This window comes from Tauraco erythrolophus, chromosome 5 (genome assembly GCF_009769465.1).
Source record: "Tauraco erythrolophus isolate bTauEry1 chromosome 5, bTauEry1.pri, whole genome shotgun sequence".
NCBI classification, from domain to species: Eukaryota; Metazoa; Chordata; class Aves; order Musophagiformes; family Musophagidae; genus Tauraco; species Tauraco erythrolophus.
Window position 1 is genome coordinate 75,753,419 of NC_141469.1, and position 16,399 is coordinate 75,769,817.

At 46.4% G+C, this 16,399-nt stretch overlaps 1 protein-coding gene across 2 annotated transcripts in view; it reads right to left on the bottom strand.

Annotated features, from left to right (window-relative positions):
- Positions 1–6,686, bottom strand: part of UNC5C (unc-5 netrin receptor C) — a 260,373-nt gene extending 253,687 nt beyond the window's left edge. For both annotated transcript variants that reach the window (XM_086611279.1, XM_086611278.1), the window contains exon 1: positions 6,563–6,686. In XM_086611279.1, the coding sequence (XP_086467405.1) occupies positions 6,563–6,686 (124 nt within the window). The remainder of the gene's footprint in view (positions 1–6,562) is intronic.
- Positions 6,687–16,399: the final 9,713 nt, after the last annotated feature.

Below are 16,399 nucleotides of genomic sequence, written 5' to 3' on the forward strand. Positions count from 1 at the left end.
GTTTTTTCCAACCTCCCCCCAGCAACTAAACAAAAAAGGACTCTTTTTTTCTTTCCCCAAAAAATTTTCCATGTTGATGAAAAGGACGTTTTTAAGTGAAACTACTTTTGCAGGAAGCTTTTCTTCCCCAGCCCAAACTTTTAGATAATAATGTGCCAGGCTATAAAGGGACTCCTTACTACCTGGCATTTGATGAATTAGGAGGAAATCCCATGTTTCCTGCTTAACGTACGTGTGATTTGGGATGGAGTTATAAAAGCAAACAGGAAGCTGTTCTAATGATGACTACCTAGGGGGAAAGCCGTATACAAGCAGCTCTGAGGCTACTGAAAGCCGGGAAAACCTCTGGCAGCTCTTGCCCGCTGCTCTGACTCGCTGCGCCTTACTTGTGCGCGTTGTTTATAGGAGCAGAGCCAGCTTTGAGGAAAGCGACTGGAAACAACTACAGTTTGGGGCTTTCTTTCACCTTCTCTGGCTACTGCGCACGCCCACGGCTTATGGTCAGACTTGTGCCACCTCCTTACCTGAGGAAAGCAAAAACTACAACCAATGCTCTGCAAAACGTTTAAGCAGACCTATCACAAAACCAGTGACGATACTAAATTAATCCTCCCCCCCATCACACTGCTGAGTTTGGGGAGGGAGTATCTGCAGGTGATCCCCTCCATTAAAATGAAACACAGAGGAAAAAAGCTCGTGCAAAATTAAGGAGAATTTTGTTGTTCCGATTTGTTCAACGTAAGCTTCTTTATAAGCGTTTCTCTTTTGAGCATAATTTCAAATGCTTGCTGACAAATAATGCAAATTAAATCTTTCTTTGGATACAGTTTGCCTCCCAGAAGACTTAATACCATTTCTTTCAGATCGCCTCTTGGATAACGTTATGATGGAAAGCTCCAGGGGCGCCTCCTCCTGAGACTGGACTCTACCGAGCACACGCAATAAATCACTTCAAACACCACCATCCCCTCAGCCTTTGGAAGCAGTTAGCACTCAACTGTGCCTCTGCACAACATTATCCTGCCGCTGTGCTGACGGAGGTCGTAGCCAACTGGAAAACTGCTGCTCGTCTCTTGCTCCTCGCTTTTAATCCTTGACTCGTGCTCTGAAAGCTTGCGCTGCTTCATCCCTCCAAGTCGAACGTGAAGGCAAAGATGGCTAATGAAAGCAACAGGCGATGTAATTGCTGCTTTATCGGCGCCGATGCCAAGATTGCTGCCTGCTAAACTTGAATGCCTCCACTGGGTGGCTAACGAGATGTGCGCTTCACAAATGAGCACAACCCTCTCCCCACTGGAAGGGGAGGAAAGAGGGAAGGGGAAAGGGAATGCCATTTTTTCCTACAGTGACATACAGATAGTTACATGAAACATATTGCATAGGCAGAGCGCCCACGATTAAATTAACTTTTATTTCAAAGATAGCCTCCAGTGACATGTTTTCAATGACAAACCAATGATCTGAACGTTTGAGATTCACATTGAGGCAAATCCTCTTTGACTAAATTGCAGCAAACTGTTCACCACTTTGAGCAATGCAAATTCACCTAGGAACTCCCCTTTGCAACAGCAATTGAAACATTTTTCTGATAAGCTGCAAAAGCTACTTCTGTGCCTTCTTCCAGAAAAAGTAACCAGAACTGATTCCTCAAAAGTCCAATGATTTAAAATCCAGAAAGCAACAAATTTAGCCACACGCTAAAAGATGGGTTACTCCAAACAAGACTACTTAGCTGGTAGCAGGAAAGAAACGTAGCTTTACTTTTCAAAGTACAGCTCTCCTCAGTATTTTACACATACACAAAATTCTGGTCGTATACTGCACGGACGTACTCAACTGTTGTCCTAGTCGGCCTGGGCTCCTCTCACCTTCCATGGGAACCGATGTTGCTTTGCATCCTGTTCAACTGAACTAGACAGACCAAAACACCTCCCTTCAACTTGCACAAAAAAATCAAGATATTTACTTGAAAATGTCTAATAAGTATCATTCACATTTTCCCGTCTCTTGCTCTGCAGACCAGCTATGGAACTGATTTGTCTGGCTTTGGCACAGAGTTGTATTCCTGTTTTCAGACTTACTGTATTTGGAAAATTAAATTAGGAAAATCTTTTTAGTATGGTTAATGCTGTTTCCTGTTTCTGACTTTGGATGACACACACAAAGCTAGTCCCAAAATGCAGTGAATAATCAGGGTTTGAGACCACTACCAAAGAAAAAAAAAATAATAAAAAAAAAAAAGGCGATGCAATCTATGTAAAATGATTAAGTGTAAATATGCACAACAATTCTGGAAATGTTTAGATACACTCAGGCATTTTTACTGTACAGAGGCATAAATGACACTGACAGTAATGCTGAAAAGCCATCAGAAGGGGGCTGTATTTGATGTACATACTTTTTTTCATAACTGTTGCAACCAGCTGCTAGAGACTGGAGCTGGAGGAAGAGGAGCCCAGATTCTGGTTCCCATGTTCCCAGGGAGGACAGATCCATCCGCTTCATTTTAATCCTGCTTAAATTGCACCTCAGTCAGCAAAGGAAACCCGGTGGTTGCTTTAGTTTTTAGCCTACTGCAGTACTAAAGTGCTACTCAGGGCCAGTATGGGCTACCAAATCCAGCCCAAACTCATCAATATCACTGAAATCCAGCAGAACACATCACTTTAAAACAAATTAATGTTCCAAAAGGGCTTGTCCATTCACAAAAAAATACTATTTGGCCCTCACTTTGCTAATACAAATACTATTACACCCACATGATCAAAAACAAGCGGTACAGTGATGCATCAAGATAATTAAGTCCTTTCCCCCCCTTTTTTCAACAAGATGCATTGAGGTATTTAATTAAGAAGTGCATCCTCAAAAGGTTAGTACATTCACATGTTATATATCACTTTTTCCGCACCAAGCATTTTCAAATTGCTGCTGTTGCTAATACAGACTATGCTGGGGCAAGACAAGTATCTGCACATATGGCTCTTTTACATCTTTCTTTTCAAATTATCACTTTGATTTAATTAGATTTGAGAGGTTAAGCATAAAAAAGTACTCTTTTGTTGTAAAGGAACAACTGAAACAAAAACCCGTTAATATGCAGTCCCTCTAGCTTTTCTATCTGTCTCTTACACCATCGTTATTAGCCCATAAAGCTGTCTGAACCATGCTTGTCACTACAGATAGATAGCCTGACCCCCACTCTCAATCCACCTACCACCGAAAAGGTGGGAGCCACAGGATAAGTTCTTCAAACATTTTTAACACCTGAAGATGGGGGGTAGAGGGGGAAAAGTAGGGAAGCACCAGAGCTAAAACCCAGCAATCCAGTTGCTGCTGACTGAAGAGCTGAAGGAAAAGTTGCTCTTATGGGAGATGGCACCGACATGCCGGGCAGGGCTAGGCGCTTGGGTCCAGCGGTGGTTGCTCTTTCTCTTACAGTTTGGGACATCTGAATTCTCATTCTGATACAGCTTATTGTAGAGGTATAATGAATGTAATGAACATCAGATCAGAGTAGATTCTGGCTTGATAATCGCTCTGGCCTCATTCACCTCGCTTGGAGAATTAAGGGCTGTCTCTATTATTGTGGCCATTTCCTGTTCTTTCCTGGTAACAGCAGAAAAATACTTAGACAGCTTCAGATAAGAAGATAAGAAACACTAATAAAACAAAAAGTGTACTCAGTTCTGCGGAGAAGCTCACAGGAGGATGCTGAGATGCAGTGATATGAATCTCTCTACCAGGGAGCAGGGGGTTGGTCCACCTACTACTCAGTTAATAAATTTATTTTCCACGAAGCAATGGAAAGGGAAGGCATGAAAGCAGAAGGGCCAGCAATGCTCATGGCCTCCTTAGCCCGTTTCAAAAGATAAAGATGCTTGGGAAATAGAGAAGAAAAGCAAAACAAGAAATAAAGCTAGCAGCCAGTACTGGCAAAAATGTACACGCCCCCTTTCCCTTCCCCTCCTCCCCTTTCTAAATTGTAACTAGGTGTTTGCTGTGTGAAGATACCCCTTCAGGTTTTTTCTCCTTTTCAAGGTATCACAAAGGAAGATTGAACTTTTTTTGCACAATTAAAATCAAGTCAGCTGGCTCCAGACCCACTGAAAATCAGAAGACCGAGACCAGTTTGGAGTGTAACTTCCACACGTCCTATTTCTATTGCTCTCAAAGGAATGCAACTGAAAAGACTAGAGGCACGTTTCCATTTCAAAGGAGACAGACTGAATGGAGGATGACTTTGGAAAAAGAGGTTGGGTAAGAATCATTTCAACACTCACACATTTTTGGAAACGCATAAATAAAACAGAGGGAAAACTTTGCCCGGTGCTATATGATGAGAAAACTTCCTGAAGAGGGCACAGTTAAACTGTTGATTCATTGCCTCACTGAAGCATCACGCACACATACATGAAGATCCCACGGCAAACACCAATCAGAAAATCCCTCAGCTCTGGGAAAGATGCCAAAACCAGGTCTGCACCCAAATTCTGTGCCGGGTCCTAACAAATGGGAAATAAAAATAAAAGCATACATGGGAAAACAAGTCCGAGATGAATTACTATATCCCAACCACGCTCCCTGGATTTTCCACTCTGTTGTGATAGTTTACGCACGCCGCACAACGGGGAGCGTTGCTGAAGAGCCCTCTGTCCCCTGCCGGGTGGGTGAGCACACCTGTGTCCCGTGACAGTCCCCACGCATTTGCCACCCTTGGCAGCGCAGGGGGCCTGGCTCCTCTCTGCTCGTGCTGCTTCTGTCCCACAGCGTCGTGTTACGGAGGGTACGCGTGGAAAGAAGAAACCATCTGAAAGCGGTGGGGTATGCCCTGTGCCACCGAGATGCGCGCTCTGAAACCGCGGAACGCAGGGGGTCCTCTCTTCCCTGCTCAGGCCATCTGTCACGCGAATCACCCATGTCCCTGCCGGCAGGGCGGGCAGGCTCCTTTCTGCTTGAGGTCCAACTATCTGAGAGGATCTTTCCTTTCCAACACCCATCATCTACACAGACAGATATATACCCACTGACAGCTAGGTCTAGTTGCACATGGTACTCTTAAAACCTTTAGATACATAACATCAAACCTGTCCTATCTCAAACGTGAATCCAACCAGTGAAAGGAAATGATGGTACGCACGACGCAGAAGAAACATGACACAATGCATAAGGCATTTTTGTACTCTCATTCTCTGCTACCTCCTTTTCATGACCAAGTTTCTGATCTTCCTGCGAAATAAACACCCAGTATGGGCGAGGGAACGCGACTCTGAGGATGGAGTATCAGCGGGAAATGGATTAGCACCATTACACATACAGACATGATGTATGGTGCATCCAGCCCACCGGCAGCAAGCCTCTGGCTCCCGAAAGCCTGCCAGGGGCATCGGGAGTCAGAGCAACCAGCACCGCTCTCCTGTCAGGAAGGCTATAGAGGAGCATGCTTCGAAAGGGCTGGGTGAGAGCACGGGGTCAGATCTGTGCAGTCGTCTCAAGTGCCTCTCCACAGACACGATGAGGGGCAAAACCAAGTATTCTTCTGTTTGCATCATGCTAACAACTCCAAATCAAAGCTTTGGTGCATATTGTTATTTCTTGCTGGCATATATGGAAAAAACAAAACAAAACAGCTTCTAAAATTTCTTTTATCTTGCTAACCGTATAACAAGGATTTCTAAGTGTTTTAATGAACCCGCACATCCTTGCTATGTGCAGCTCTGCCCACATGCAGCAGCAACCTCTCTCTCTCTCTCTCCAGTACTGAGGAGGTTGTAGAAAAGTATTTCCCAGCAAAAGCCACCCATTTCCACTTTAGGACTAACTCCTGGGAAGAGAGGAGAAAAACACCGAGAAAGTTTATCCGGCATCAGCTCGAAGGAGAAAAAGGCTCCTGCTGCGGCTGTCTGCCGGGTGGGTGACACGCTGAGCCAGGGCTCTTTGTGATGCTCTCAAGACATCGCTAAACACGCACTGAGAAGCAAGACATTTTCACTTGGAAAGGGGAATTTACACACTGCTACAAGGAAAACAGATCTAAACGTAGTCAAGAACCCGCGGCAAGGCAGGGAAGGAGAGAAAAGAAAAAGAAAAAAAGGGTAAACACAGAAAGACGGTAACTCTCTTCAGCTGTGTCATGTTTTAGGCACGAAGTGGAGGGTGTACGGGCAGACGGGGGGCTCAGGAACGACCGTCGCCCGCAGAGCCCGGGGCACGGCTGTGCCGCTGCAGAGGGACGCCCGCCCCGCACCTGCCTTTCCCACGCACCTTGCCCGCCCTCCGGGCCGCACCGGCGCCGCTCCCCCGCCGGCCGGAGCGCTGCCGGGGGGCTCCTTCAGCCCAAAGCCCCTCTCCGGCCTCGGTGCCCCGCTTGAGGACGGAGCGCAGGGAAAAGCCTGTCCCGGCCAGACCGAGCAACAACAGACCCGACCCGGGGGCCGTGCATGCGGGGGAATGCGCTGCTTGCACATACACACACGGAAAAAAAAAATAAATCCCGGTACGCGTTCGCATTTTCAGCCCGCACGAAAAGACGCCCCGGCCCCTCTCCATCCATCCCCCGCCTTACCTTGCGCGGCGGAGCCGGGGCGGCTGGCCCCCAGGACGGCCAGGGCGGGGAGCACCACGGTCTGCAGCAGGTATCCCAGTCCCAGCCCGCATCGGGCCGCCGTCCCCTCCAGCCCCTTCCCCATGGCCGGGGCAGGGGGGCAGTCGAGCAGAGACGCGGAGCTTGTCGGTGCCGCCTCTGCCTCCGCCGGCCCCGTCCCACCGCCGGGCGCGGAGGGGCGCGGAGCGGCGCGGAGCCCCCACGAGGGGCTCAGACTGCGCGGGGGGCGGCGGGGCGAGGGTCGCCGCTCGTAGCGGGGGGGCAGGGGCGCTGCATGGCCCCGCGGAGGGGCGCGGAGCGGCGCGGAGCCCGGCGGAGCGCTGCCTCCTTCCCGCGGGCGGCTCGGCGCGGCTGCCTCCACCCCGGGGGTGGGCGGGGGCCGGGGCCGGAGCCGGGGCCGGGGCCGGGGCTGGGGAGAGGGGGCTGCGCCGGCCGCCTGCGATAAAATGCGAGCCGGAGCGAGGAGCAGACCCAGAGGGAAGGGGGCGGGGGAGGCTGGGAGCCACCCGCTGCAGAACCGGCCCCCTTTCGCCTCCCCCGCCCGCGCCCCCTGCGCGCACACCCGCGCACGGCCGCGGGCACACTCGCACGCAGATGGTGGAGCACACACGTGTACGCTGGCACACGCACTCCCACTACCCTATCCCCAGCCCTCCCGGGCCGTGCAGCCGGGAGAAGCCCCGGGAGCCGGGGCTGTGCTGGCCGGACGCTGCTGCACGCGTGGCTCTCTCCTCCCCACACCGTGCCCGTGGGCCTGACACCCCCCACGCACCTGCGGGGCTCTGAGGGGCCACGGCAGTCCTTAGGGAGCCACAAAATGCCGGCCGGGGTGCACCAGTCTGCTCCCACAAGCAGCAGGTTGGGGGGCAGTGGGAGAGGCAGCACCAGGAGGGATGTCGGGGAACCCCTCATCCTCAGGGAACATCTCCCCGTTTCTCCCCCAGGGTGTCTCTCTTAAGGCTGGAGTCGATCCCTGCCAGACCTTGATCTCCCACCCTCCTTACAGCCCCAAAAAACTCTCCCTTGTCCTCTGCCTTCACCATGCGCCCACCAAATCTCACGCAGAAGGATGGCAGTGCCCACATCTCAGGTTCGCTGCTCAACCAGGGCTCGCTTGGGATTTACTGTTGCTTTCTAGGGCTTGTTCTGTGTTTTGGTTTGTTTTGTTTTAAGTCACCTTTCCCTTTGCAAAGCCCAGGCAGGCTGCCCCCAGCCAGGACCAGCTACTCACACCAGGCTTTGCCAATGCCAGAGGGCTGCAGCCTCACAGCCCTCCCCACACCGTGGCACTCCAGGGACCGTCACCTTCTCCAGCCCAGAAGCTCCCCGAGCAGGGTGGTGTGCGAGGCAAGGAGCACTGTTTTCCTCCGAGGCATGGCCGGGATCTTCCCAGACCCGCTGCCTTTGCCTTCGCCTTCTGTCCCCGGCGAGAAAACAGTAGCAGCGTTGCTGATGCCGCAGGAGGGTTTCCCAGGGGCCACAGGATCTGCCTCTCCCTGGGGAGGAGGCTCCATCCCCCCTGCCCCCTCACTTTAATGCCCTTCCCAGGGAACTACCCAGACCATTCCCATCTCTGGGTTTGGAGGGGCAGTTTTTTTTTCCTCCTCCACAACAGCTGACACAAAGCTTCAGTGTGACAGGAAAGCAACGGCACAGAGCAAGAAAAAGGGGCAGATTTTGTTCTGGGCGGCACGCTAGGTATGCCTGGAAGGTGCCCCGGGAATGGTGCCTTTCAAGCCCAACAGACTGATATACTCAGTAACTCTAAGCAGTCCTCTCCAACTAGAGCACTCCAGCTCTCCTGGAGTGTACTACACATCTCCTGGCTGTACTACATCTTCCAAGGGGGTGAGTCCCATCCACTTCAAACATTAAAGCATAGTTCAGAAAACATTAAGGCTCCACCATAACCCATGAGTTAAGTCCTGTGGCTATATAAGGGGTGGAAGGGAAACTCTCAACTTGTAGCCACGTTCAAAAGAGAATGTCACTCCTGAACAAGAGCTTTTTTGATGGCACGTGCTCCCCACACCAAACCCTGACATCATGATACCTAGCCTTACGTCTCAGGTTGGGAGTCAACAGGGCACCTCCCCATGTATGGTGTCTGTTTGCCAGTTTTGCCATAACTCTGTAAGTTGGGAACATCTCTCATTTGTTGTGTATTTACTGTTTCCCCTGTGCTAGGGGAAACTTTGTGGGGGCAAGAAAAGAGACCCCTGAAAGATGTCACACGTGGAAGATGTATCCGTTGCAGCAACAGCTGACGGGCACATCTACAGCCATGAGAGATGGAGGAGGGAAGGCTTGCTTCTCTGTTAAATGAAATTAATTTATTTTCGATGTTTTGGCGCTTCCCAGGAGTAATACCTATAGTTCCAGGCTTAGTTTCTAGTTAGTAGTTCAGTGACCTCATTAAATAGGTCCATCCCAATTTCAAGACGATGTCGCTGCAGCCCTGCCCAGGGATCCTTGGTGGCTGCCAACCCATCAGCCTCTCTGCCCCAGAGAAGGTGCACAGGGGAGCATTGCTGCTTCACAGCCCTGGCAAAAGTCATGGTATGGGGATCGCATGCTCTCAGCTTGAGGAGAAAGCAAGTCCTTTCCCAATACCCAAGGTGTGGTGGACAACAGAGGAACTAGGGTACTGCAGCCTGAGGTGTTCCGTAATCACTTTTCTACTGGAAGTAGGTACACCTTGACCAGGAGAATATGGTTCAAGCAACAGTAGCAAACAGCTAAATATGGGTCTTCTCTGGGAAACGTGTTTTCAAATCCTTCTATGCTCCATTATGTGTGACAAAGGGCATCCAAGGATGCTGCATGTGCCTATATCACGGAGCTTCCTCGGAGGTCCTCCATGCACTGACAAACGACAGTTGTGCCTGGGCCATCCCTAATGCCACTGCACTGGATTTTGCCCATTCAGCAGCCTGTCTGTCCCAAGGGCCCTTTACCTTTCTCCCTACGAGATAAGCAGAACTATTAGCCCAGCTTAATATATTTCAAATTTGACACAGGAGTTAAAGGACCGAGATAATTCAGGGATTTGGGAAATTGCCTGGGTCTATTCCAAAAGTGGGATTTTTCTTGCCCGATTGATAGAACCTGGCTGGGGAGGTGTTTTCCTGGGTGTTTGAAAAGTTGGTGACTACAAGTACATATAATGTAAGTTTATCTTTTTGTCACCTTTAATGTCCTTACAAATCACTGCATACCCTTCATAAACCCATCTGAAGCAAATATTAATCTCCAATTTTCATACTTAGACAAAAATATCGAGTGCCAAACAGTTTGCATTGGGAAGTGGATTTAGCAGCTTAACAGGTGTTGCTTTAGGTCTTTTTTCAGGTAAGTTCAAGAAATTGCAACTCCAAATTAGATACCCACAGTAAGTGACTATTTAAAATGTTTCTGTGCAACTTGTGTACTGAAGTGTTCTGTTGTTGGTTTGTTTTTCCAAAAGAGTTTTTTAAATGAGTTAGGTTCTAAATCAATACTTGAAGTTTTTCACCCTTGCTGTCAACTCAGGAATTCCAAGCTCTTGACAAGCAGGTTTTGAAAGTACAGAGCTGGTGAATTTGACTTCAGTGTATTTTATTGCCCAAGCATCTGGAGTTGCAAACCAATCAATTAGAAGACATATTGCATTTGAAAAGTCCTATCAGTTTTCATAATTAATATTGTGAAGGGTAGTGTAGGAACCAGGTTTTGCTCTAGACGGTTCCTTGAGATCCTCCACATTTATAACGATTTATACAAACCTTAATCTAATTACAGAACTCAAGGGAAATTTATATTTTCTTTTGTTACGGTGGCACAGCTCAGGACCACATTGCAGCAGGCACCGTATGAAAACAAAGAGCCCCGATTCCCCTTGCAAAGAGTTGCAAAATTTGATTAATGACTTTGGAGCAGAGGTACTAAGGTCCCCTGTGTTAAGTGGGATTTGAGCAATGCTGGTTTGAACAAGGAGAGAAATCTCTTCTGTGCACTGATAATTACGAGGAAGATTTGGTAACCTGTCTTCACATGGAGCATTGCGTTCCTAGGTGGATACCATCACCTCTGGGCAACCGGCCTGAGGACTCATTTGCTACGCGAACATTACTAAGGCCTGCAGATTCAGGCTCCACATCAGGTGATTGTATTTGATAGTCGAGATGCTCTCAGCTACTGAGATACACCTAAAGCAGCACGGAGTATTTGAGTGAGGGCTGTATTTCACAAGCTTCCCCGCTAGCCGTTTGCAATGCTGGGTAGCATGTGGCAGGCATGCCGTGAAAGGTGTATCACACACCTGCTTTCGGCTGTGCCATTCCCCCAGGCTCTGCCATGCTGCTCTTATTTTATGGCAGAGCCCAGCAAAATGCAATCCAAAAAGCAGGTGTGTGACAAGCCTCTCACTTCACTGACGTACCGCAAGCTATCAAGTCCTGCAGTTTTCTCTCGCAGTTTAGGTAGGCGATTACTTCCTCTGTGGTTGCCTTGTGTGATGAGGTGGATCAGCAGATGAAACTACTCTTCTGATATCTTACATTTCAAGAGAAACACAACCTCATAAAAACTTCTGAGCATTTTTTTCATGCTGGAAATGACTGTGGTGGAATTGTGGTCCAAGGAAAATTTCTTTCATACCTAGAGAAATCTAATAAAACAACTGATCGTGTTTCAGCTTCCAAAATCACTACTTTGTTTGCTTATTTATGGAGCCAGATCTTCCAAAGTTCATCCATATTCATGCACTATACTAGTGTACTAAATTTTCAGTCTCGACATTATATTAGCAAACCATGGGTCCCCATATACGTTACTATCCACTGAAACAGTTTAAACAGTGTCTCATCTCATAACAACCATCACTCCACAACTGTGCCGAACTACCTGGGAGGACATATGATGTCCTGCTCCTGATGTCTTTTCAGGTGCACAGCTCCCGTTTGTTTAATAAATTTATGGCAATTAACAACTTTGTTGTTCTCGCTGTTTTTCCGAACAGTTTGACTCTTCACAATATATGAAGAGGACGTTCCTGAACTAAAGAACCGTCTCAGGTAATTGTACTAAAGGTAGGGACAAATCCTGTCCCTGTATTCATGCTGGATGCTATCATCCTGTTGTATCCTGCTGTGCACAACATCCTGCTGTAACTTGTGCAAGAGGCTGCTGCTGTTGCTGGGGAGTTATATGCCTAGGGAATAAAGGTAAAAAATGCAAAGGTGTTTAAGTCTCACTTTCAATAGTCAGGGGCATCATATCCTTGAACAGCAATGGGACTTAGGCTCCTTGCCTATTTTTGAAATCTGTGTCCTGCAGCTATAGCCAAATAATGCGTCCAGAGAGCTTTTTATTTCATGTAAATTACCTGTAAACAGTTCACAGGTTTCTTATTTATTTATTCTCTCGTCACATTTGTTTGGTGAATGTTTTCTCTGAACAGTTCCTGAGCTGTAGCTCATTCATGCACAATTCCTCACGAGCATTTGAAGTTCAGTATTCAAACTATTTTCCTTATTCCTGTTGCATGATACGATATCAAAACATTTCCCATCTAGAAATACTCGCCAACACTTAAAAAAAAATAAAATAAAAAAAAAGGAAGGAAGAAGCAGCTTGATCGTTTTAGTCTCTATATTCCGTTGCCTGAAAAATCACGGCAAAAATCCGAAAGGTGAGTCCTCCTGTCAGTTTGTTTGTGAGGAAGGGAAGGGACGGACGGGAAGGGAGCGGAGCGCTCCCGCCGAGCGGCGGCGGCGCGATGGCGGCGGCCCCCGGCAGAGGGAGGTGTGAGACCCCGGTCCGGGCCCCGCCGCTCCCGCCCGGCAGTCGCGGCTGGTTCGGACGCGCCTCGGAGGCCCCTTCAGCGCTACACCTGGGAGCAAACCTCCCGTAGGTCCGGCCCTGGTAACGCCGTGGTCCTACGCCAGGTCCCCCGGGGCTCCGGCGTGAGCTGAGCTAGAGGGCGCGGGTCGCCGGAAAAACGTTTCCATCTATCCCACAACACGGTTACGTCCCTCTCTCGCTCTCCGCTCGCTTTTAAGTTTTGTAGCACCGGAACGACAGATCTGTCCTTGAGTGGAATGTTAATGTGACCGACAGATATCAGTTTGGCCCAGGATTATCCCCATCAGCTTCCACTGAAGTGTGGGTTTTTTTTGTTTTATTTACCGAGTACTAATTTCTGATCGTCCTTTTCAGGGCAGGCTTCCTCCAAATTTCCTTACTAGTGTCACAAGAGTCCTCTCTCCAGTGTCGCATTACTGCCACACTGCCCATCTCTGTGTTTTCTCCCTGCGTTACTCATGGAGAGATACAGGCATAATTGCAGTTTGGGACCTTTGTTTCAAATTCTCCCTGTAGGTGTGTATGCTGGGTTGCTCTTACTCCGTTTGTTATTTTACGGATTCTCTTGTCTGATACGCTTTGCATAAAGTGATATTAGAAATTATTATAATTATAGTACTTATTAAACCACTTCTAAAGGAAGGAAACTGATAGCACGCAGAAAGAAATATAAAGGAAGAATAAGAAACCTTTTTAGCAAAATATGTTTAAGAAGATGTAGGTTCTATGAAGAAACACGTTTCCCAAGAAGCGTAATTGTTGACATGGTATTTTGGTGCTCTACGATAAGATCAAAGTTACACACAGGCCTATATAACATTCCTTTGTTGTCTTCTAGATTAAAAATGGCATTTTTTTAATTGTTATGGATTTTTGTTATAGTTCAATATATTTGCAGTTTCTGCATCAGCTATTTTGTGAAAACAGATGACATTAAGCAAACTGGGAGTTTGAGTATATGGCAATGGCCCCAGCCTTCCCAGTTATATCTGCTTCGTGAGAAAAAACAGCTATGACAAGAACAAACAGCCTCACTTTGGTTGTTTGGTTTTGGGTGTGTTTTTTTTTTCTTTTTCATTTTAAAACTTGACAAACTACTCTGTTGTATCTTGGGTTTGAAATGCAGCTCTCCCTACTAGCTGCTCTACTTCACCTTCCTACAATGCATTTACTCACACCGTACAGCCAGATAATCTTTTTTACCCAAGAGAAGGAAGCTCTCGTAACAAAACCCTCAAATTCCTGAGCAGTGTGTGACAGTAGGAGGAAATCTGTTGTGGGTGCCTGTAATGGGAAGCCTGGCTGTGTGTTTTCAGTCTTTTTTCTCCTGGCCTCTTGGTGGCAGGGCAATTAGAGCTCAAATGTACAGGGAAAAGATATCCCAGTACAGTAATCAAAGCAAACATTATATAGATTTTGATTGCTCCAACAAGAATGAAGTCTTTGTTAACTGAAGTAGCTTTATTGATTCGAATGAGGAGATGTATTTATTCTGTTTTGTGAAGTGCTCCAAGCTGTGCATGTATTTAATGCGTATGAATTCAGAGATGAAGGAGCAGAAACATTCTGTGTAAAACCATAGAAGAGAAACTGTATCATTTCCAGAACATTTATTCTAACGTTCTTTTCATAAAGGCAGTTATAATACTCATAGTTATCATTATAATCTTATAATAGACCTTAATGTTTCACAAACGGCGTGATTTGTTTAAGTCAAATAATTAACAACATTCTTGACTGCTTAGCAATAATTAGTTTGTTTTCATAGAAATACTCGGTTTCATCTATCTGTACACTGAAAATGATGGAGTAACAAAAATGTTCAGCCCCACACAGCTGAAGATGAAAAGTTTATGAAAATAGAAATCGCCCATAACGACAACGTGTGATCCTGTTTTAAGTATGACCTTTAACTCCTTAAAGCACGTTATTCAATGCTAGAAAGTAACGTATGTGGTTTGCGTTACTACAGTAATTCAAACTGACAGTCTTAAGATTTCTTTGTCTGAAGACATTACTGGGAATTCAGCTGTGCATTTCCTCATGTGCAACACAGATAATATCAAGCAAAACTTGAAAAATAAAGAGAAGACTCCCTTTACTTCTCAAGTCTAACCATGACCACATGCACTGAAAAAAAAAAAGGTTTAAGTTTTGACCCAAGCAGATGTAGTTATTCTGGGTCGGCTCTTATTTCAGATGAAGTTCCATAGAGATTTATGGAAACCAGCTCAGACCCTTTGGGAGTAAGTCCCCTATGTGAAAAACTTTGTGCCCTTTCGCCTGTAGGACTCTCTCTATCATAAAGATAATAGTGAGCGCGTTGTTTTGACCCAGGAGCATTACAGGTTATCTGCGGCTTTCTAGTTTATTACTGCTTTAATCCAAGACCTACATTTTTATTCATTGTTTCTCTTTTGAGTAACGTTTTGAAAGGTAATATCAAATGAATGGACCCTTGGCTGTGTCCCCACACAATGCTTTCTGTTATTAGATGTCTCAGTTGATCTGTGTTTGAGGATGATTAAAGTATCTTGCACTGAGTTTCTTAGCTCATTTCATTCCACGTGCATTCATAAATTAGTTGATGGTAATCTATGAATAAAAACTTAATATTTCACATTATCCTCTATAAAATGTTGCAGGTTTATTACTCTTTTTCTCTTTTTCTGAACCGGAACTGTTCACAGACTCTCTTCAAGAGTCTGATAAGATACAGATTACAATACTGGCTCGATAATGGCCAAGACTTTTGCTTCCTCTCTGAGTAACATGAACTCTAAGATGAGAAGATATATCTTACCTTCATAACTAAAATATCATTAATTATTTAGTCTTTAGGTTATTAAAACCAGCTCTGAAATATGGAACAAGAACTTCCCACTGAAAAAATGGATATAGTAAAGTCCAGTCTCTTGGACCCAACAAAGCAATACCAGTGATTGTGTTATCGTCAAGAAAAAGAACAATTGCTTGCATCCCTAAAAGCTCCTTCTTCTCCAGACCAGAGGAGATGAAAAAGGGAAGAACACGGTTTTGACAACAACATTAGACTATAACAGACCTGCCTGGGGACTCATCGATTTCCCTGGAATTAAATTGTCCCAAGTAGCAACAATGCCAGCTCGCTTAATGACCCCTTTGAAAAGCAAGTTTTAATGATCAAGCAACCAAGATAGAGGCATAGAATGGAAGAGAATAGACATGGGAGGGGGATGAGAGAGCACATTACCAGATGATCTCCAAAGTCACAGGGAATGGCGGTAAGTTTGTTAAGGACTGGAGAACTCTGATGCTGCCTGCCTGCTCTACATGCTCTCAAACATGTCCTGGAAAACGAAGGCATAAATTGGAACCGAGCAAGAGTAGCATTTCGGAGGCTGCTGGCTGACATTTTTATCCTTTGAATTTTTAATTGATAAGGAAGTTTTGGTTACTTTAGAAGTCAAATGAAGAACTGATCACAGTTTACAAGGATGAGCATGTGGGAGGATTGCAGGGGATGGAACACTGTAAAAGTAGCAGGACATTATACATACGCAGGAAGATCCTCTTTCTTAGAAGAATCAGATAAACAATATGATCATAACCAGGACAGGATTCATAGTTACAAGCCCAGAAAAGATTTCATGATTCTTGTACCTCCCCACATCTCTAACATTTCAGGGATTGTCAAAAATCCCTCCAGGAGCACAGAACAAAGTAACTCACCCCATCTTTAGCCAGTTTTCATTTTTTTTTCTTTTCTTTTTCCTCAGAAATAATTTATTTTCCATTTAAATTTACATTTACTCCACACATGCTTTCCATCTTTCTCTGCAAGGAAAATCATTCTTATAGTGATGCAGCTTGCACTACAGCCCTGTTCTGCTTTATCCTCCCCAAAGGGAAGGCCATCAGCTGAGCATAGCAGCCAGGGTCATTGTCACGGCAGGCAGAGAATCCACAAAGCAG